At 38.1% G+C, this 23,338-nt stretch overlaps 1 protein-coding gene across 1 annotated transcript in view; it reads left to right on the top strand.

Annotated features, from left to right (window-relative positions):
• Window positions 1–525: 525 nt before the first annotated feature.
• LOC131157068 (acetylornithine aminotransferase, mitochondrial-like) overlaps window positions 526–23,338 on the top strand; it is a 31,885-nt gene continuing 9,072 nt past the window's right edge. The window contains exons 1-3 of the mRNA XM_058110933.1: window positions 526–1,136; window positions 1,318–1,765; window positions 22,132–22,566. Of these exons, the coding sequence (XP_057966916.1) occupies window positions 1,349–1,765; window positions 22,132–22,566 (852 nt within the window). The 5' untranslated portion in view covers window positions 526–1,136; window positions 1,318–1,348. The remainder of the gene's footprint in view (window positions 1,137–1,317; window positions 1,766–22,131; window positions 22,567–23,338) is intronic.

The raw sequence follows: 23,338 nt of genomic DNA, 5'->3' as shown, positions 1-23,338 counted from the left end.
ATGGTAGCTCTCATACCAAATGTAATTGTCCTATACCCAACTCCGGTGAGGTATTGTCCGCTTTGATCCACTATCTTCATGGGTTTGTCCTATAAAAAGTATCTCACATAGTTGGAGTCAAAACTATCCTTACAAATCTAAGATCACCTTAGTTTATATTCAATGTGGAACCGTGGTACTAAACCTTAAGAAAATTATGAAAATATAGAAAAAGATATAGATTAAGTGACAAATTACTTTTTGTTGTGTTGTGAAATTACAATGTAGATGGTTGATACCATTGTACCATGCAATGATTTTGGAAAGGCGAAAAATATTTAAGTCATGCACAAAAGGGTACCATTAATGCCTATTTTATCAAATTTGTGTCCAGTAAAAAGTTTAACTTTTCACAACTATATGTTGTACTTTTTTAATGAAAGGTGCATGATATTTCATCAAGTAGTATTTTAAAATAAGAATTTTGAAATTTAGATGTTAATATTTGTAGATATAAAAAAAAATTAAATTAATTTATATTATGCTTTATCAAAATTTATAATAATTTAGATAGAAACCTAAAAGCAAGATTACATATTTGCATTTTCTCATTGTAATCTCATTTAACGTCGGCCCAGCCCAACTTCATCAGTGTTCTTCTTCAGCTCCCAAAATCTTATACTTCGTAGCATTAGAATGAAACCCGAGCCTTGTGATTACAAGTCGCGAGGGTAGTGTTCTGATATCAGTGAGCAATGGAATTGGGAAGAAGAAGCAGGTGATTTGGTCTCTTATCAAAGATTCAGTTCGCGAGTTTGAAACAGGTGATCGCGATTGCAAAACATTTGCGCTTCCGGCGTCATCCCTGTACTTGGATTGTGTATCATTCAAATTTCACTAATTGAGTGCTGACCAGAGGACCGCGTTCATCAATCGAATAGGGATTCAAGGCATGAGCTAGCTCCTTCTTGAATAGCAACCCACTTGAACAAATGGAGAGTTCAGACATGATTCAGATTCTTGTGTTGTCACAGTTCCATTGATTTCTTCTTCATGTGGGCATGTTGGATGGTCGCCCATTCTTAAGTCCATCCGTTCTTTCAAAGGAACCCCCCTCTTTGCTTTTCTCTCGAGAAAAGTGGTTGTCGGAAAAAAAGGTAACTTTCCCAAAATCCGAATTGCAATAATTTCTCCGTATGCGTCTATAATTTCTATCTCCGGTTCTCTTCATGCGGTATTTATTTGCGAATACATTCTCATTCTCATTCTATAATTCATAAGAATCTATTCTCAAACCTATTCTTTTTCTATTTATCCCTTAAATCAAATCCCTCCCAGAAATCATCAGCCATCAATTGCATAATCGACCATGAGCAGCTCTCTCCATATTTGTCTCAACAACTCACTTTGCCCAGATCTCCGCCGTTCGGTTACTCTTAAAACTAGAACCTTTTTGGGTCCGTCCAACGGCGGGAGGGTGCTTAATTGCGTCAATGTGGATGTGCGAGCGCCGGATAAGGGGAAGTTTGGGGTTGGGGTGGCGAGCAAGGAGGTGATGGAGGCAGAGGGGAGGTTACTGGTAGGGACGTATGCTAGGTCCCCGGTGGTGCTTGCCAGTGGGAAGGGCTGTAAATTGTATGACTGTGAAGGGCGAGAGTATTTGGACATGACGGCTGGGATTGCGGTGAACGCGCTTGGGCACAGCGATCCCGACTGGCTGAGGGCGGTCATGGGGCAGGCTGGTGTGCTCACGCATGTCAGCAATGTGTACTATTCGATTCCTCAGGTGAGGGCTTTCTGCATTGTGGATTTGTTATCCTTCTGGTTTCATATTTTTCGTAATATGCTGTAAGATTTATCATTCTAGTATTTTATCTCATGTAATCATTTTTCTGCGAATATGTATTTCCATGTCCCATCACAAGTATAATTATAGCACACAGAAAATTCTGCTTGTGTGGAGAGTGGGTTTTGATGATTGAGAATCTGTGATCATTTATTCCCTTTGGTGAATTAGCGAAAAAGTAATTGCTGGTTCAGGAATGTGGAAAGGTTTAGTTTGATAAGAAATTAGTGTTAAGGATTCTGAAATTGTGGCATTATATTAACGGAAAAGTTTGCAAAGAAGGCTGTAGTTGAGTATTAAAACCTTATTTGGGATATGCAGCTGTAGTACTGTCTGGAGTGGCTGGGTGGTTAAAATATCCGCCTTTTGACTATTCTCATTACTCTCTTGACTGGGTGTACAAATTTTGACAGCATTGAAGTAAATCAGTTTATCAGTTGACATGCCTAAAGTTCATTTATAAAACTGACCTAAGAGTTGCAACTTTTAAATAGTAACTAAATTTGGTTAGTCATTGCATTATACAGTGTGATTGTAAAACAATGACTTTGAACCACATGGACTTTGAAATAATGATGAAACTATGATACTTCAATAAGTGTGCAAAGTGGTGCTAGGGCTGGTATTAAGGTGTGAGGAATCGATGCGAATTACTTCCTACTTATTGGGGATTAACCTTGACAACTTGATTGAAAATACTTGATAGCGCTGTTTGAAAATCTATTCCCCAGGGATCATGCTAAAACCACTATCTGCTTCTTGTTTGCAAACAATGCTATGTTGCTTTTGTTTGTCCATGCTAAGTTGCTACTTAACATGGGCAATTCAATTCTTTGTTGTCCAACCCTACAATATATCAATGGGCTTGTACCCTTGTTGCAGGTAATTTGTACTTCCGTAGCTTATAAGTCACGTAGATGGGAGAAAGCATTTCTGTTTGCATTATATTTACATTTAGCTTGACTGAGATCTTCTGGCTGGATTGCAGTTGGGTGTTAGTGTCAACGGAACAGCAAACAGCAAAGCAAAAGATTTCTTTCCTTACTTCGGCCCACAATTATTTCCTTATTTCTCAATTCATTATTTTGTACGGTTAGCATATATTTAGTTTACATGTATAGGGCTAGACATATTATAGTTACATGTGTAGGGCTAGAATCATGCTAAAACTTATTTACTTTCCATGTATACCATTTTGGTAAAGTCTATATATAATATACAGAACTCAAGGCCAAACGATTTGGCCATTCACACTATACTTTGACATGGTATCAGAGCCAGTTGACTGTCAAGTTTTTTTTTCCCCTTCAAATTTTTTTGTCTTCTCGATTTCGGAGGTCTCTCTTTTCTATGGCTGTTGTGGGTTTTATTTTTTTTATTTTTATCTTTTCGATTTTTTTTTGTTCTCTATTCTTTCGGTATTTCTGTGGCTGAGTGGCTGTCAGCACAGCAGGTTTACTGGTTTGCCACTTATTTTAGTGCAGGCAATAACTTTTTGTTGCTGTTTCTGGTGCTTCTTTGTCTCGGCACAACAAGTTTCTATCTTTGTGATTCTCGACATAGTAGGTTTCTTGGTTCAAGATTTATTTTTTAGTGCAGGAAGGTTGGTCTTGGTTCTTTCCGTTGCTGATTCTGGTGCTTCTCTGTCCTTGTGATTCTTGGCAAAACAGGTTTTTTGGTTCAAGATTTATTTTTTAGTGCAGGCAGATTGTTCTTGGTTTTCTTTGTACCTGCATTGATTTATTTTTTGGGCTTCTAGATTTTCTGGTAGTCTTTTTTTTGGCATAGTCTTTTATTTTTTTTTTTTAGCTTCTCGATTTTCTCCTTTATTTAGCATGGACTCCGCACCTGTGTGTGCCAAGTTTACGGGCAACAATTATTCTACGTGGGCTTTTCAATTTGAACTTTTCCTGAAGATCTTTGGGGTCATATTGATGGCACGGATTGTGCAACCAACCTCATAAATCCAAGGAGTCAGCGGCTTGTCCGTCATGGGCTGTGCTTGGTGCCAAGGATTCAGCGGCTTGTACTTCATGGGCCATGCTTGATGCTTGGATTATGTCTTGGCTTCTTGGTTCGATCGAGCCCCATATTGTCCCCAACTTGTGACCTTATCGCACTGCTCCATCCATGTGGACTTATTTAAAAATCAAGATAATGGTGTCTGTTGTTTTCAGTTAGAGCATGCGATTGCCATGTTTCAACATGACAATTGTTCCATCAAAGACTATTATTCAGAGTTTCTTACTATTTGGAACGAATATTCTGATCTGGTTATTGCAGATGTTCCTGTTGCCTCTCTTCCCATTATTCAAAGCATGATTCGAAACTGCGATTGCGGGTAACGTCGCGTAATAGTCACGGGTGTCGCGGGTCGCGGGAGACGCAGGTGTTATGTAGCGGGAAGCGGGTGTAACGATCGTGAATTTTTTTCACGCATGCACAACCATGCCAAAATCGAAAAATAAGCATGAAATCCATTAATACATGATTTTTAATGAATTTTGAAGGATTTCATTCAACCTACAAATGTTTCTTAATAGACATTATGATTTTTATATTAATTTTAGTGCGCCGTTTACAAAAAAAAAAAACATATATATATTTTTAATAATTTACATTACTTTAATGAGTCAAAAGATGTAAAAATGTAAGAATCAATTAATTAAAGTCATAAAGTTACTAAAAATAAATCAATAGACTCAATACTCAATGTACACATTACACATACATTAATTTAAAAAGTGATTAATATCAAATATCAATAAATAGTTGAAAATACATGAATACAATATTACAAATATATAACATAACACATGTCACCACCAAAAAGAATGACGTGGAGTTTCTTCATAATTTGCATTTGTATCTTGAAATTTGGATTGGAAATTATCTCCCCATCCTTGTGGAAATACATAGTTGAATAAACCCAAGTTTGCGTCATTTCGTTGTTGCTTTTGAAAATGTACTGATGGTGAAAATCCTCCTGATATAGGGGGTGCATAATCTCCTATTTGACCATATCCTGAATAATGTCCATAAGTTGGGGTTGGGGCTAGCTCTAGGTAGTGTCTAAAAGAAGACTCACTAGATCCTGAGATTCCTAATATACTAGGATAAAAATGTGAGTCACAAGATGCATAATGTGGATATGTTGGATGTGATCCATATGATTGTGATGATGAACCATCTAAACCAAAGTCGCTAAAACTACGAACCACACCATATGAATCTTCAGCAGAATCACTAGGGTCACCACGAACACTCCTTCTCCTGGGTTATGAAGATTGGTTCCCTGGAGGAATACCCAAGTCATAATTTTCAGGTATGTCATGTAGTTCATAAGGATAAGAAGGATGTATATCCCTTACAAATAATGTCCCTGTGTCATATTTATAATTATATTCTACACCGCCGCCTCCACCACCACCACTACCACCCCCCCAACCCCAGTTCCAGCACCATTATTACCATCATCATCACTTGGTGGGCTCAAACCAAGATTTTCATCACTTTGTGTACAGCTGGGGCTTGGACTTGAATCATCATGCGCGTTTATTGGTGGTTGATCACCTCCTTTTGTAGTACCACCAACTTTTTCATTTAACCAATTTGAATTGTCATGACCGTCGAGTAGTGGTGTTTCTCTCTCCTCTAACCATTGACCTAAAAGATCATCTTCTTCAAAAATGTAGTCCAAATTGATAGAATTGAAACCCTTTTCAATTTCTCGTTGCCTTCTTTTCATTATACGTCTTAACTTTAACCTCATGTTGTAATGTACGAAAACAAGTTTTTGTAGTCTCATGTACTTTAATCTATTTCTTGTTTTCGTATGGATGAGGCTAAAGGTGCTCCAATTACGCTCACAGTTCGAAACTGATGTGGTCTGACTAAGAACTCTGATTGCTATTCTTTGGAGCTCAGGAGCACACAAGCTATAATGAATCCATCATTCAGCTGCATGAATAATTAAAAAGAGTTTTATGTTAGTATAACGTATATTTCAAAAGTCAAATTTGAACATAAAAAGAGAAAATAGAGCCATTCATCCATTATTTAGCTATATAGCCTATATTTACCAGGATTTGTTTGTTTCATTGCCCTTTGAGCCAATGGGGTTCCAAAAGTCTTCTGCCTATCTCGATATAGCAACAACTAAAAAAGGATGATTGTGAAATATAATTAATTAATTAGATGTATTAATAATTATTCTTGAAAGTATTATAGAATATTAGAACAATTCGTTATTCAATTTAATGGAACCAATACTTACTTGATTAATAGCCCGAATTTGAGTATCTATATTGGGTACCAACTTGGTTATCATTTTTTTAACCCCATCCATGATTTCTCTAGCAACTTCAGGAGAGGGTGGGCATCATAAAGAAATTGTGGGTTCAAAAAATATCCTACAATTAAATTTAGAAACATATTAATCAATAGTTTTGTAATGCAATTATGCTTAATTTTAAAGTTAAAATAATGAGAAATTGTATTTGATTTACACTTACCAGTAGCGTGCAAATCTTGGTGCAACTGAAAACTCCACCGTTTGTTAATAATTTTCCAATAGTCTTTGTAAAACCGGCAATCTTTTTGAATGGCCAACTTCGTCATATCAATTGCCTCGTATATGAAGCCTATGATTGGTTTTTCATCACCATCAACCAATTTAAGAACTTTCATTAAGGGTTCTTGCACTTTAATTATATCATAGGCCTTTTGCCAAAACTCTTTGCCTAAAATAATTTCTTTGAATCATATGCTGGGCCTGATATTGCCATCCCAAACCTTGAGTTTTTCTAAGTATCAGATGTAAACATTTCCCTTAATGCTTGTTTATGCCTGACAATAGTCTCCAAAGCAATGAAATTTGTGGCAAATCGAGTGATGAGAGAGCGAAGTAACTCTCTATTATTTGTGAATATCTTCATGAAATTCACTATCCATGTGTGGTTGTAAATAAATGAGGTTATTGTTCTTGCATCTTCTAAGACCTTCTTTGCGTTACTTTTCTGACCAATATCTTCAAGAATAAGGTCTATGCAATGAGCTGCTCATGCTATCCAATAGAGATTGGGTCTCTTCCGCATTAATAATTTTCCTCCTGCCTTCATTGCAACTTCATTATCAGTCACTACTTGGATAACATTCTCCTCTCCAATTTTTTCAACCACCTTGTTCATTAATCTGAAATGAAATTATAGATTCAATAATTGCTACTATTTAATTAAAAACATGTAAGTCCATAATACTATTTGCATATACAATTAAAATTAGAAAATTATCTGAAATAATATTCAGTTGTTCTGCTTGGCACATCAGAGGCATCAACTGATTTATGAAACACGGTGCTTCTATCGCAATAAACTAAAAAGTTTATAATGTGTTTTCTAGTTGGTCCTGACCAACCATCACGCATAAGGGTTACACCTCTCTCCTTCCAAATTCCAGCAAAAGAAGTTATATAATTTTTCATTTCTTGATACTCTTGCTCCAAATAAATTTCAGATATCTCATAGGGTGATGGACTCTTCACCCCCTTTCCAACCTCTGCAATAATATCAAGCATAGGCTGCATAAATGGAGAGTCAGCTACATTCTCTGGAATCCGATTATAAATTAGGAATTTTCCAACCGCTTTTCCTAATTTACTTTTTAAACCTTTCAGTAACTTAGTGTTGATTTTTCGTTGTTTCGCACTCTTGCTTCTTTCTAAAATAGGATCCATTGCCTTTAGTCTAGCTTCTGGGGCATCAGAATTGATCCATTGTCGTCCACTACCTCCAGCTTCTCGACCACTATAAGATCGAGCTCCCGCTCTATTAAAATCACTGGTAGCACCACTGCCAGAGCCACCTTCCTCTTCATAAATATTACCCCCTCCAGTTGTTTATGCTCGAAATCTTTGTCTCTCTTCCTATTGTTGCCGTGATCGTATGCTTTCTTGTCGAGCAAATCTCATACTTTCTTCCTCCAAGTTTTCTTCATCACTCAAATTCTCAAAATCTCCTTTAATTTGGACTTTTGCTTCTTCTTGCCTTTTTTTTTTATCTTTTTTCTTCTCAGCATACTGTTGTAGATGTTTCATCATTTGTTCTCTTACTTGTGTGGTCACATTTGAGCATCCAGTTACTTGACCATTTTTATGTGCCAAGTGTTGTTTCAAGCGTGTAATGCCCTCTTTAATTATCTTCCCACATAACTTACACATAATAACATGTCTATTACTGTCTACCGCAGTACCAAAATGCCATCCAATATCCTCACTAGGTAAGTTCTCATTTCCTCTATCACGTGACATATTGATAGACTTAATTTGATGATCTCTACACAAAACATAGAGAAAATACAAAGTTACAACCTTTCTACAAAAATGACAGGAATAATATAATTAGTAATTTAGTAAATATTAAATAATAAGTACTAAATAGTCCTTCTAATTTTAAATACTTATTACATAAAAATAAAATATAATATTTGATTAAAAATAATAAGTAATGTTTATTATTTTTATATTTAAATGTACAAAATTATAAAATAGATATTTTATTACAAAAAAAATATAATCCTTTATCTTTAAAAATATATTTTCATTATTTTTTATAACTTGATTTTATTTTCATTTATAATTATAAGAAATTAACATTGTAATTTTAAAGGTGAAAAAGACTTTTGCTCTACTTTCATATACATCACAGCATCACTAATAGAGATCCATGCATTACAAATTGACTATTTAACTTTTTAAGCATTTTCTCAGTATATAGATTAAAATAAAAATTTTCTACAATTTCCAGTAGTAATTAGTAAAAATCAGAATTATTAATGTATTAACTATTAGGTTAATTTTTTTTATTAAGTTATTAATTTTTACTTTATTTGATAACTAAAAACAAAAAAATAGATCATGTAAAGATTTATTTTACCTAATTTTAAATTTAAGGTCAAAATGATGTTTTAAAACTTAAAAAATATTAATAAACAGGAAATATGTGATGGAACTAGATTTTCATAATTACCTTTAAAAAATTAGAAGACAATTAAAATATTTATAAATTAAGAAAATTTTATTTTACATAATTATTAATGAATTCTAATTTTTTACTCTATTAAATTACTCTTTTTTTTTTTAATTCAATTTAACAAACATAATTTACAACAAAATATAATTTAGAAAAAAAAAAAAATGATAAGGCTTAGTGCTGTGGGTGTTGAGTGTTGAGTGTCTCATACGCTGGGGAGTCTGAGTGAGACCGAGAGGGGGGAGGGGACTCAGAGGAGCCTTGAAGCCTCGAAGGAGCGAAGGCTGTGAAGCACGAACGGCAGCGATGACTCCAAGCTCCGAAGCTGAAATCGAGGGGCTGGCTGGTAGCGAGTGCAACGACTGGCGGAGGAAGCTGCCGATAGGCTATCGGCGACTCGCAGAGACGGCGGAGCTGCTGCAGACCTGTCACCGGTGGACTCGCCAAGCTGCTGCAACTGCAAGTTTGCAATTCCTGAGTCCTGGAAGGCTGCGAAGATGAGTAGATCTGCTCACTCTCAAGCTTCGAAGAAGTGAAGCCTTCTTATTGTTTCGGCCAACAAAATTTCAAGGTAAGTTTTTTACTTTTCAGTTTACTCTTTGAATGTTAGACTTAGATTGAATGGTAGATGAGTGGTGGGGAGGGGGAAAGCAGCACTGCAGTCTGCAGCAGAAAGCCTTTAGGGAATCTGCAAGTTGACGGCAATGTAACAGACCGTTACGAAGTGTAACTTTGGGGTAACGGCCGTTACGGCTGTGAATTTTTTCCGAACCGCATTATCGGCCTGTATCGGTTTCAGAGCCTTCGATTTTCGTTACGTTTCGGCCGTTACGCTACGTAACAGCCGTTATTTAAAACCATGATTCAAAGTCTTCATAACACTAGTCGTTGTGATCAATTTCTTATGAAACTCTGCCCCGAGTATTAATTTGTTCACTCGTCTCGCTCTCCTGTTCCTTCTCTTATTGTTTGTTTTGGTGAATTACTTCATAAAGAACAACGACTTAGTACTCAAGTTACCTTGGCACAAACTCATGGTAGTCTAGGGCCCTTGTGGCTTACGCTGCTCAACGACGAGGACCGCCTGCGCATTCTAGCACCTTGCAGTGTTTTTGCTGCAAAGAATTTGGGCATATCGCTGCTAATTGTTCCACGAAATTTTGCTCTTATTGCAAGAAGAAGAGTAACATTATCAAAGACTATCGTATCCACCCACAGAATCGTTAGGCTAGGCATTATAGACTTTTGTTATTGTACCCCCCCCCCCTCCACAGTGACTTTTGAGGCCCGGGGCTCTTCTTTAGGTGATTCCTCTGTTCCTGCACCTCCTACAGCAAATTACTACACACTCGAAATGGTGCAACAGTGCTAATTTTGGCATTATCAGCAATGGGGCTCCAAGGTAACAATTCTACAAAACTCTGGTATGTAGATTGTTGGAGATGTGACTTATATTCTGAGCGGATCACATGTACTAGAGAAAGTTACGTGAAGTGAGGGACAAATTGCATGAGAAGAGTATGCATCACTAGGGCAAACCGTCGATTGATTGGGCCAAATTGTCAATGATTTCAAGCAGTACACAAGATTATTTTCTTAGCACCAATCAGTCAACTGTTTGGCCTGAAAAAAACAGATTACGAATTTTGAATTTGGGGGCATGTAGATTGGGGTTATCTGGGGGATTTTCCTTCGGGGGTTCACTATAGATGTAGTTTAGTTTTACTAGAACTCTTCTATAGGTATTGGGTTCATACTTAAACACTATTGTAACCCAAAGATGTAAGCGTTGACATTGTTCATAGTGGAAAATCGAAGTGCTGCTCCCGTGGACATAGGCTATTGCCAAACCACGTATATCTTGTGCGTTCTAGTTGTGTTTTTCTTGTTCTTATTATTGTTTGATTGCTTCTTTAGTATATTTCATCATTGAGTGTTTGCATTATTGATTGTTGAGTGATTTGTGATTGGTTGTGTGCTTCCGCTGTGCGTGTTTTGATTGGACGAAACACCAACTAGTGGTATCAGAGCTATTGGTTCTACAATGGCTGGGGTCTCTTTGATGAACTTCGATGTGAACAAGTTTGATGGAACGGGTAATTTCGGGCTTTGGCAACAAAGAGTGAAAGATCTTCTAGTGCAACAAGGGATGGTGAAGGCTTTGTACAGAAAGAAGCCAGACGACATGAATGAGGCAAGTTGGAAGGAGCTTGAAGCAAAGGTGGTTTCCACAGTCCAACATTGTCTGGCCGATGACGTTACATACAACGTCATGGATGAGGAATCGCCGACGACGATATGGTTCAAGCTTGAAAGCCGGTATATGTCCAAGTCGCTAACGAATAAGCTGTTTCTTAAGCAAAAGCTTTATGGGCTTAAGATGGTAGAGGGTTCGGATCTTTCTCAGCACATGAACACTTTCAATCAAATTATTTGTGATTTGAAGCGTGTCGATGTGAGGTTCGAGGAGGAAGATAAGTCATTGATGCTACTAAATTCCCTATCGACGTGGTTACGACTCTAACTTGGGGAAAAGAAACTCTAGAGTTGGAGGATATCACGAGTGCGTTGCTAGGGTTCCAGCAAAGAAAGAAAGTTAGCGACGAGGGTTCACATGCTGAAGGGCTCGTGGCAAAGGGGAATCAGGATCGTGGGAGGAGCGGTTCGTGGAGTGGATCGAGCGGCCATAGGGCTTGATCCAAGTCCAGGAAGAAGAAAAACGTGTGGTGTTTTAAGTACGGCAAAAGAGAGCATATAAAACCCGAGTGTCCAGAAAGGAGGAACGGAGGTGCTGAAAACAAAGAAGGTTCGTCAACAACGGCGAATGTAGTTGAAGAAGGAGATTTTGGGAGCAGTAACGGTGATATGCTCTCGGTTTCATTGGGGTCGGATAAGTTCACAGATTCTTGGATTTTGGACTTTGTATGTTCATATCATATGACGCCAAACAAGGACTGGTTCACTACGTACAGACTGGTCAGTTTTGATTCCGTTTTGATGGGGAACGATGCTGCGTGCAAAGTAATCGGGATCGGGAATATCAGAATCAGTGATGTATGATGATGTAGTGCGGATGTTGAGTGATGTGAGACACATACCAGAGTTGAGGAAGAATCTGATTTCATTAGGCACCTTGAATTGTAATGGGTTCAGTTACAAGTCCAAAGGTGCAGTCATGAAGGTGAACAAGGGAGTTCTGACCATGATGAAGGGGAAGAGAGTACTGGGTAATATTTACACACTACTGGGAACTAGGCTTGTAGGTGGAGCTATAGCCGTAGAGTCTGAGTCTGACAGTACTCTTCTGTGGCATATGCGTCTAGGGCATATGGGAGAGCATGGGATGTAGGAACTTCACATGAGAGATCTTCTGAAGGGGATAAACTCATGCAAGTTGGAATTCTACAAGTACTGCGTACTTGGGAAGCAGAACCGGGTTCTGCTCAAGACGGCCATGTACAAGACGGAGGGAGTGCTGGACTACATTCATTCTGATGTTTGGGGGCTGGTGAGAGTGGTGAAATTAGAATAACTTTCCCAAGAGGGGGGTGAATTGGGTTTTAAAAATTTTATTTTCTTTTTCAATGCTTCTGTGTTATAACAATAAGCACACCCCAAACACAATCACAAAATACGTATAAATTAATTCAAATCAACCATAATCAAAACGAAATAACCAATCACTTGATTCTTGTAATAATAACCCCGTAGTAATATGTAATGCTTGCTGGATTTGTATAAGTCCTGTGTTAAAATTCACAATCACACTTCTTCCCAATGATCAACTTTTAAATAAACTTTCAGTTTAATAAGTTTAGGATGATCAACCAACGTAGTCCCTTTTGGTTTCCGCAATCAATGTTGATCAAACCGAAACAAATTATCTTCTAGTCTATTTAACAACCAAACACTCAGAATTCAGAAATTGATAAAGCATCCACGCAGTTTGTAAATTTTTCTGAAAAGTAAAGAGTAGGGAAGAGAGAGAGAAACACAAGGTTTTACGAGGTTCGGCTTCTACCTAGCCTACGTCCTCGCCTTTGGCAAACCACTAAAGGATTCACTAGGTCAGTTCCTTTGCTGGGCGGAACAACACCGATTACAACACTCCTTTGTTTAGGCTAGAGCCCGCCTCTCCAAACAATATACCCTCGTTTGGTCCAACGATTCAACACTCGAACCGTCAATCAATCTGCTAAAGAGATTTGAAGCAAGATGTACAAGAATTGCTCCTAAAAGAGCTGATTAGTACAGTTCAAAACTATGTACTTCAATGTAATTCATAATATGAAATTCAGATTGAAGATCTAGAAGTATTTCACTGTATGATTCTTTAAATGGATGAAAGAATTAGTAGTTGTAGCACAATATCAGTGAGTAGAATCAGCAAAAACTCAGTAAGCTTCGTGCAATTTGAGAGCAAGAAAGAGCTTTGAGAATTTAAGAACAATTGAGAGAGATTTTGAATGCTGAATTGAATTCTTGGGTGTTAAATCAATTTAACTTGGGTGTATTTATAGATGTAGAAAAGTATCTAGTTTGTTCCCCAAGTTTACTTGGAGTAGGGTCCAAGATTTAAATAAGTTTGAGCCTCAAGTAATTGAATATTTCAAAATATGTTCGTTTTTTTTAAAATTTTGCCGCGTGACAATTGACTGTGAGGTCTCTGGCAGTTGTCTGTCAGTGTATTACACGTATAAAATGCACAAGTAGTAAGATGATAGTCGCTTGTCAACAGGGGAGTCAGGTGCCTGTCACTGAACAACTGGGTTTTTAAATATGACCAGAAGGGTGACAGATGACTGTCAAAACACAGTCAGTCGTCTCAAGTTTCATTGGTAGTCGTCTGTCAAGTTCTAGACAGTTGACTGTCATGTTTCTGTCTATTTATTTAAAAACCTTTAACATGACAGTTGACTGTCCACGTGCAGTCAGTCACCTATCAAACAATTTTTTCTTGTTTTTAAAATATTTTTGTTCTTTCTCTTCTTTGCTTATTCAATCTTGGAATATCAATTTGTTTTCCTTAAAAAATATGTTCTAAGACTTAAAACTGAGGTCTCTAAGTCTCGTTTGCCTAATGAGTTTCAAAATGAAAAGTCATACTTGAATCATACTTGAAGTACTTACAAAATTTGTTCTAAAAACTTATTTGACTCTTCTTTGTTTTGAGTTCTCTTTGTCGCTGATCTTTGATCTTTCAATCTTCTTTGAGCTTTCATTATGGATCATTTATTTGATATGGGCCTGCCTTCCATGTTCCTTGATCCTTGTGAGCTTTCAAGATATGTCATTTTGAAGTCTAAGCTTCATTTGATCCTTGATTTTTGACATGAGCTTTCGGAATTGTCATTTTATCATCTGAAATCCACTTTGCCTTCATTAACTGAAATATCACCACTTTGAAGCAAATTAGATAGCCTTACTTTGTTATCATCAAAATCAAAAGTCGTAAGCCTAGCTAGGCCAACCAGTGGCATCACGAGGAGGACATGTGTATTTCGTGAGTTTTTTTGATGATTACTCACGAAAGGTCTGGGTTTATTTCATGCGTCACAAGTCGGAAACGTTTGCCAAGTTCAAAGTGTGGAAAGCTGAAGTGGAGAACCAAATCGGGAGAAAGATAAAATTTCTTAGGACAGACAATGGGACTAAGTACACAAATTCAGAATTCAGAGAGTTCTGTGAGCAGCAAGGCATAAGGATGCACTTTACCGTGCGCCAGACACCGCATCAAAATGGTGTGGCGGAGAGGATGAATCGAACCCTGGCTGGAAGGGCTTGGTGCCTCGGGTTGCAAGCTGAGCTCTCCATGAATTTTTGGGCCGAGGCGGTTAATATGACATTTCTTGGTAAACAGATCACTTAAGGCATCACTGAATGGAAAAGCTGTTGAGGAGCTGTGGACCGGTGAAAAGGTAGATTACTCTGGACTTAAAGTATTTGGGTGTCTAGGCTATGCGCACATTCTGGGTGAGGAGAGACCTAAGCTTATTTCGAAGTATAGGCGGTGCATTTTTTTTTGGATATTAGAAAGGTGTGAAAGAGTTCAAGTTGTGGGATCCAGTGGCAAGCAAGGTGGTGATTAGTCGTTGAGAAAGCTTTGTTGCGGCGTACTCAGGATGAAATAGAGAAACAGATGCCAGAAAATCGCAGCAGCAATGAGCGTGTGATCTAGGTGGAGTTAAAGATTCAAGGCAGATATGCAGGGAGTCTTAGCCTGAGAGATCAGACAGCGGTACACTAGAGTCAGAAATGCAGGGTGGAGATGACATAGGTAGTTCTAGCTCAGATGACCAACAGCTGCGTTGGAACATACCTGTAGACAGACTCAGACACGTCGTCAGGCCACCCCCAAGATACAGTTTTGACGATCTGGTGTCTTATGCGCTTATCCCCAGTAAAGGGGATCCTAATACTTATCAGGAGGCGATGCATAGCCAAGGTAGCTGGATAGGCGCTATGGTGGAGGCGATAGAGTCATTGCATAAGAACCAGACGTGAGATTTGGTGGAGCTTCCATTTGGGAAGTGGGCAATTGGATGCAAGTGGGTATATAGGAAAAAGGAAGCGAATTCAGAAAAGGAAAGAGAGAAGTACAAGGCTTGCTTGGTAGCGAAGGGTTACTCGTAGAGGAAGGGAGTAGATTATGATGAAATCTTCTCTCCTGTGGTCGAACACTTCCATTAGATTAGTGTTGGGGCTGGTGGCGCAACATGATCTACATCTGGAGCAGATGGACATAAAAACGACGTTCTTCCATGGTGACCTGGAGGAGCTGATTTACATGACACAGCCGGAAGGGTTCAGCCAACATGGACAGGAGCATTTAGTCTGCAAATTGAATAAGTCACTGTATGGGCTAAAACAGTCTCCAAGGCAGTGATACAAGAGGTTCAATGCCTATATGACCCAGATTTACTACAGGAGGTGTGAGTACGATTGTTGCGTTTGTGTGAGGGAACTTGTGGATGGGTCTCTTATTTTTCTACTGCTATACGTAGATGATATGCTGATTGCTGTTAAAGATATGACTGAGGTAAATCGGTTGAAGACTCTGTTGGGAAAAGAGTTTGACATGAAAACTTGGGTGTAGCCAAGAGAATACTTGGCATGGAGATTTGTAGGGACTGAGTTGCAGGGAGACTATGGTTATCTTAGGGCGGCTATGTGGAGAAGGTGTTGGAGAGGTTTAGCATGGCCAATGCTAAACCAGTGAGCATGCCTTTGGCGAGTCATTTCAGGCTGTCTACCACTTAATGCCCAAGTACGAATGATGAGGTTCGGGATATGTCGAGTGTCCCCTATGCTAGTGCAACGGGGTGTCTAATGTATGCCATGTTGTGTATGAGGCCGGATCTGGCACATGCTGTCAGTGTGGTGGTGAGCAAGTTCTTCTCAAATCCAGGATGATAGCATTGGGATGCTGTGAAGTGGATTCTCAAGTACTTGAGGGGTACAACCGGGTATGACATAGAGTTTAGAACACTATAGAGTGATCCAATAGTGGTGGGGTACATGGATGCTAACTAAGCAGGAGACCTAGATGATAGGAGGTCTACCACGGGGGACGTATTTACCCTTGTGGGGGGACCCATTTGTTGGAGGTCTATGATACAGTCGCTCGTGGCATTGTCTACTACTGAGTCGGAGTACATGGCAGTGGCTGAGGCTGCCAAGGAAGCGTTGTGGCTTACGGGGTTGGTTAGAGAGCTGGCTGTCCAGTAAGGTAGAGTTCGGCTGTAGTGTGATAATCAGAGTGCCATTTACTTGGCGAAGAATCAGGTGTACATGTGAGGACGAAGCTCATTGGTGTGCGGTATCACAGGATCAGGGAATTGATTGCTTTAGGGGAACTTCTTCTTGAGAAGGTCCATACATCTGACAATGCGGCTGATATGCTGACGAAGCCGGTCATGACGGATAAGTTCAAGCATTGTTTGGATTTGATCAACGTCTCCAAGTGCTACAGGGGAGACGGACCCAATCTACAGGCTCAGGAGGAGCAGTAGTTGTGCTTTCAGATTTCCAAGGTGGTGAATATTCATTAAGGTGGAGATTGTTGGAGATGTGACTTATATTCTGAGCGGATCACATGTACTGGAGAAAGCTACGTGAAGCGAGGGACAAATTGCATGAGAAGAGTATGCAGCACTGGGGGCAAACCGTCGACTGATTGGACCAAATCGTCGTCAGTTTCAGGTAGCACGCACAATTATTTTCTCAGCACCAATCAATCGACTTTTTGGCCTAAACAATCAACTGATTCAGTTGGCGTAGATAACGAATTTTGAATTCGGGGGCGTGTAGATTAGGGTTGTCTGGAGGATTTTCCTCTAGGAGATCACTATAGATGTAGTTTAGTTTTACTAAAACTCTTCTATAGGTATTGGGTTACAATAGTGTTTAAGTATGAACCCAAAGGTGTAAGCTTTGACATTGTTCATAATGGAAAATCGAAGTGCTACTCCGGTGGACGTAGGCTATTACTGAACCACGTATATCTTGTGCGTTCTAGTTGTGTTTTGCTTTTTCTTATTATTGTTTGATTGATTCTTTAGTATATTTCATCATTGATTGTTTGTATTAGTGATTGTTGAGTGATTCGTGATTGATTGTGTGTTTCCGTTGCGCGTGTTCTGATCGAACGAAACGCCAACATGGACTTGGGTGCCTCTAATCACATGACAAATAATCCCACTACCCCGTGTCATGTTCGGCCCTACGTTGGTCAATCTGCTATTTAGACTGCCAAAGTTCTGTGCCAATAGCTACTGTCGGAGATGCCTCTTATAAGTTTGCTGATGTGTTTCTTGCTCCTCAGCTTTCCACGAATCTTATTTCTGTTGGTCAATTAGTTGATAACAATTGTGGTGTTAATTTTTTTAGTAATGGTTGTGTTGTGCAGGACCAGGTAATGGGGGAGCCGATTGCAAAGGGACCTAAAGTGGGGCGCATGTTTCCACCACTTTTGCTTGTTCCAACACGTTCTCCAATTTCTTTTATTAAGTCTTTTGTTTGTAATAATGTTTTAGATCTTAGTATGGTGTGACATCGTCGTTTAGCCATCCCAATACTTAGATCTTATCTCATGTATTGAACTCTAGTTTACTTGGTAATAAAGAACGTTCTTCTTTATCTTTTGAGTGTGCCTCTTGCAAACTTGGTAAAAGCAAAACTCTTCCTTTCCCTTTGCATGCTAGTAGAGCTTCTCAGTGTTTTGATCTTATCCATAGTGATGTTTGGGGACCTTCCTCAGTTAGTTCACATGAAAAATTTAAATATTATGTGACTTTCATTGATGATCATAGCAGATTTACTTGGGTCTACTTTCTTCGCTCTAAATTTGAGATTTTTCATACTTTCACTAAGTTTTTAGCATATGTTGACAATCAATTTTCTGCTTCTGTTAAGACACTACACACGAATTCTGGTGGTGAATATGTGTCTACTGAGTTTCAGGAATTTTTGGCTTTTAAAGGTATTATTAATCAATGTTCATGTCCCGCTGCTCCCTTACTGAATGGAGTGGCTGAACGGAAAAATCGTCATCTCCTAGATGCGGTACGTACTCTCTTGCTAGAATCCTCTGTTTCATCCTTGTTCTGGGTTGAGGCTCTGAAAATTGCTACTTACTTGATTGATCGTTTACCTTCTTAAGTCCTATTCATAGAGTCTCCCTATTTCTGCTTATTTGTTAAGCAACCTAGTTACGATAACCTCCGTACCTTTGGTTGTGTATGTTTTGTTCATTACCTCCTCACGAGCGACATAAATTATCTACTCAATATGTTCGATGTGCATTCTTGGGATATAATGTGTGTCAAAATTGATTTGTTTGATATGAACCTACATTACATTGTACATGCATTTTTAAGAATGTTATTTTCTTTGAAAATCAACATTTCTTTCCTATGTCCTCTGTACCCTCCTATTATATTGTGATTCTCCTCTCCTTTGAGGAGCAGTTCTCGGATCCTCATCAAGTCATTTCTCGTTTTAAACCGCGTATTGTGCATATGCAACGCTCTCGCCCATAGTCTCTTCTGGTAGCTCATCTGATATCTGATCCTACCACGCTTTAGATTCAGTCAGTTGCAACACCCTTAGAGCCTTTGGTACATTGCTCTTCTTGAGTGTCTCTACCCCCAGATAGGTATAGGTTTCCCTCTTCAAGTTCTGGCAATTCTTTTTCAGCTCTTACTGCTGCATTGTCTAATTTAGATATTCCTACATCCTATTCACACGCTGCCAAGCATGATTGTTGGCGACAAGCTATGCAGGAAGAAATTGCCGCTCTAGATGCCAATCACACCTGGGACATTTGCCTTGTCCTCCCACCATTGTTCCTCTAGGTTGTAAATGGGTTTACTCAGTCAAGGTCTGATCTGATGGATGTCTGGATCGTTACAAAACTCACCTTGTTGCACTTGGGAATAGTTAGGAATATGGTGTCAATTATGAATAGATCTTTGCTTCTGTGGCTAAGATGACTACTGTTCGTATGATTCTGGCTATTGCTGCTTCCAGTGATTAGCCACTACATCAAATGGATGTCAAGAACGCTTTTCTTCACGAGGATCTTAAAGAGTGTATTTATATGATGCCACCCCCGGGCTTGTTTCCCTCTTCGACTTCACATGTGTGTAAGCTTCATTGCTCTCTTTATGGTTTCAAACAAGCTCTGAGAGCCTGTTTTGATAAATTCTGCACCAGTTTATTACAATTTTCATTCAAGCACAACAACTATCACACTTCAATTTTTCTTCGGAAATCAGACATGGGTATTGTCATTCTTTTGGTTTATGTTGATGATATTGTGATTACTGGTTACGATTCTGCTTGCTCAATTCAAGACTCATCTCTCAGAGTCCTTTCATATGAAAGATCTTGGGTCTCTTACATATTTTCTTGGTCTTGAGGTGAATCGTAGTCCCTCTGGTATTTCACTAAATCAACATAAGTATGCTAGTGACTTGGTGGCCACAGTTGGCCTTCAGAAGGGTACTTCTGTTGATACTCTCATGGAATTAAATGTCAAACTTCGCAAAGAGGAGGGTGACTTACTGATCCCAGTTTATACCGGAAGTTGGTGGGTAGTCTTGTCTATCTCACCATTATTAGACCAGACATTTTTTTTGCAATACAACCAGTCAGTTGGTTTCTTCAGACTCCTCATCATCTTCATTTGGCTGCTGTCTATAGGATCATACACTATGTTCAGGGCACTTCTGCCCATGGTTTATTCTTCCCTATAGGCAATTCTACTCGTCTTGTTGCTTATAGTGATGCTGATTGGGCTGGTTGTGTGGATACATGTCACTCCATCACTGGTTGGTGTGTGTTCTTAGGTGATGCATTGATCTCTTGGAAGAGTAAGAAGCAAGACAAAGTTTCTAAGTCATCGACAGAATCTGAATACCATGCGATGTCTATTGCTTGTTCTGAAATTATTTGACTTCGAGGTTTGCTTGCTGAGCTAGATTTTTCTGAGACCGATCCTACACCTCTACATGCCAATAATACGAGTGCTATCTAGATCATGGCCAGTCCTGTCTATCATGAGCGCACGAAGCATATTGAAGTCGATTGTCACTCTATCCGTGAAGCATTTGAAGCTCATGTTATCACTCTTCCACATGTTTCCACTAAATTACAAATTGCGGATATCTTCACCAAGGCTCTCACTCGTCATCAATATTGCTTCCTAGGTGGTAAATTGATTCTTGTTGATCAACCTGCATCAATTTGAGGGGGGCTGTCATCGGAACAGCAAACAGCAAAGCAAAAGATTTCTTTCCTTACTTCAGCCCACAATTATTTCCTTATTTCTCAATTCATTATTTTGTACAGTTAGCATATATTTAGTTTACATGTATAGGGCTTGACAGATTATAGTTTACATGTATAGGGCTAGAATCATGCTAGAACTTATTTACTTCCCATGTATAGCATTCTTGTAAAGTCTATATATAATAGATAGAACTCAAGGCCAAACGATTTGGCCATTCACACAATACTTTGATAGTTAGAAATATGTTGAAACACCGGTGAGGGCTTTAAGGCATTATGATAGGTTTTGGGTTCAAAAGTTTGTAATGAGTTTCTTTTGCTGCCCTTTTCTAATACAAGTAAAAAAAGAAAATAAAAAGGGAAGTATATAAATATTTAATATAAGGGACCAGATCTTATACATTTTCTGACTTGACTAGAATAATATCGCATATATTTTTACTCAAAATATGTCAAGTGAAGGTGGTGGGCAAGGCTTTAGACATCAAGCTTACAAGTGCCTCTAAGATACAATTGAAGTATTCTAACTGTTTGACTTGATATTGAAAACCTAAATGTAACTGTGGAAACACCTCCAAGCTGAACTTGTTGGCAGGTGCTTGTTGTGGACATGGTCTTAAATTTCCATGAAATTGTCGAAAGTTCCATCAAAATTTCCAATTTTTGTCACCCTCGAAATCGAAATGGCCGTCGATTTTCGTTTTGCATAATTTCCGTTGAAATCTCAACGAAGCATCCAAAATTTATCGAATTCTCAAAATTTTAGCGAAACTTGTCGAAATTTTAACTATACAATGAAATTTTTCTAGAATTCAAATGAGAAATTTAGGTGTGAAGAATTTCTATCTTAATTTATTTTTATTTTATTTTATTGAAACAAAAGATTATTACAAGTGCTTTTGAAATTATATGAAAAAATAAACTTACAAAAAAATTTTATTTAATCATTCATGTCTAAATTATCATTATTTGTATAATAAATAATATTTAAATGATTTATGAATTTCATTTGTATTACTTGAATATGTTCAATGTACATTATCTTACATATATGTTTGATACACTTTACTATTTTACAACTTTTCCTCATACAAAACATAGATGTATTTAATTTGTAATATATTAGTCCTAAAACTTATATTATTATGTTTGTTAACCATTTCTAAAGTTTCACAAAGAATTCCATGCTTTACTACTATTTTTTGTTAGTTTTTCAAATCGAAATCAAAATTGAAATCGAAATTTCCATCGAAATTTCCGTACTTTTGGAGCTTCGAAATTTGAGTCGAAATCCAAATTTAAGACCTTGGTTGCTGATCACATTTCATTATTCATTTCTTATTAGCTAGGACCTATCTTCAGGAGAGCAGAACATATTTTCATATGACCTGTTTGGCCCACACATTTTCTGAAGTCTTTTTTTCCTCTTCATTTTATTTTTCTGGAGCTTCTGTTTGTTGAACAGTTAATGTTGGTGTGCTGCAGGTGGAGCTTGCCAAACTCCTTATTGCTTGTTCTTTTGCTGATCGTGTTTTCTTTTCAAATTCTGGAACTGAAGCAAATGAAGCTGCTATCAAATTTGCTAGAAAATTCCAACGATTTTCACATCCTGAAGGGAAACAGCCACCAACAGAATTCATTTCTTTTACAAATAGCTTCCATGGAAGGACCATGGGTGCTGTTGCCTTGACGAGCAAAAAGCATTACAGATCACCTTTTGAACCTGTCATGCCTGGGGTTACTTTCTTAGAATATGGGAATATTCAGGCTGCCAGAGAACTTATACAGTCTGGAAAAATTGCTGCAGTATTTGTGGAGCCCATTCAAGGGGAAGGTGGCATATATAGTGCCACAAAGGATTTTTTGCAGTCCTTGCGCAGTTCTTGTGATGATGCTGGGTCTCTTCTAGTCTTTGATGAGGTAGGCATTTGTTTTAAAAACAGTTGCGTAATATGGATGCTTGGTCATGCTCTCAAATCTCTTGAATTTGGTGCTATACGCATCTCCTGATGCACTAATAATACTGTTGGATTTGATATATGGCCCCATGGTGAAAAGTAGAAAACCTGACATGTCAAAACATGACATGGATTGCCCAACAATTTTTAGATCATTTTCAAATTTAGGCTTGTTTCATTGAGATAACAAACTAAAAATGATGTGTTTTAGTACATGCTCTGCGTGGAAAATTCTATTTGGTTACTTTAGGAAGGAAAATATTGTTGAATTGAAATATGTTCCAATGGATCATGGAAACCCTGCATTGGTTGCTTCTTTAAGTGATGCATGTTCCTATGTGTTGTATGCTATGTTAGATGGATGTTGCAATGGTGGGGTGTTTTTTATTTGTCCAGACCATTATGAATCCATAGCTTAGCACAAAATCACAAATTAATTATTAATGCTTAGGCTGCCTTAGATTTTGTTGATTCTGATAACAGAATTCCCAAATTATTTGTTGATGTGACAAATTGTTCCAGCATTAGTATTTGAATTGGATATTACTGTGAAAGATTATTATTTGGATTCCTATTCACAATAGTTGTGATCGAGAGAAAGATCAATTAAAATTTAAATCCCTCACAAGAGTTGTGATGGAGAGAACATTACTTTTAACTTGTTTTTTGGAACAATAGAGTGCGCCCCTGGAAGCATAGAGAACTTGGAATGTGTTTTCTTTTTCTTCATTAGA

This window comes from Malania oleifera, chromosome 6, assembly GCF_029873635.1.
Source record: "Malania oleifera isolate guangnan ecotype guangnan chromosome 6, ASM2987363v1, whole genome shotgun sequence".
Lineage (NCBI taxonomy): Eukaryota > Viridiplantae > Streptophyta > Magnoliopsida > Santalales > Ximeniaceae > Malania > Malania oleifera.
This window is presented reverse-complemented; position numbering and strand designations above follow the sequence as displayed.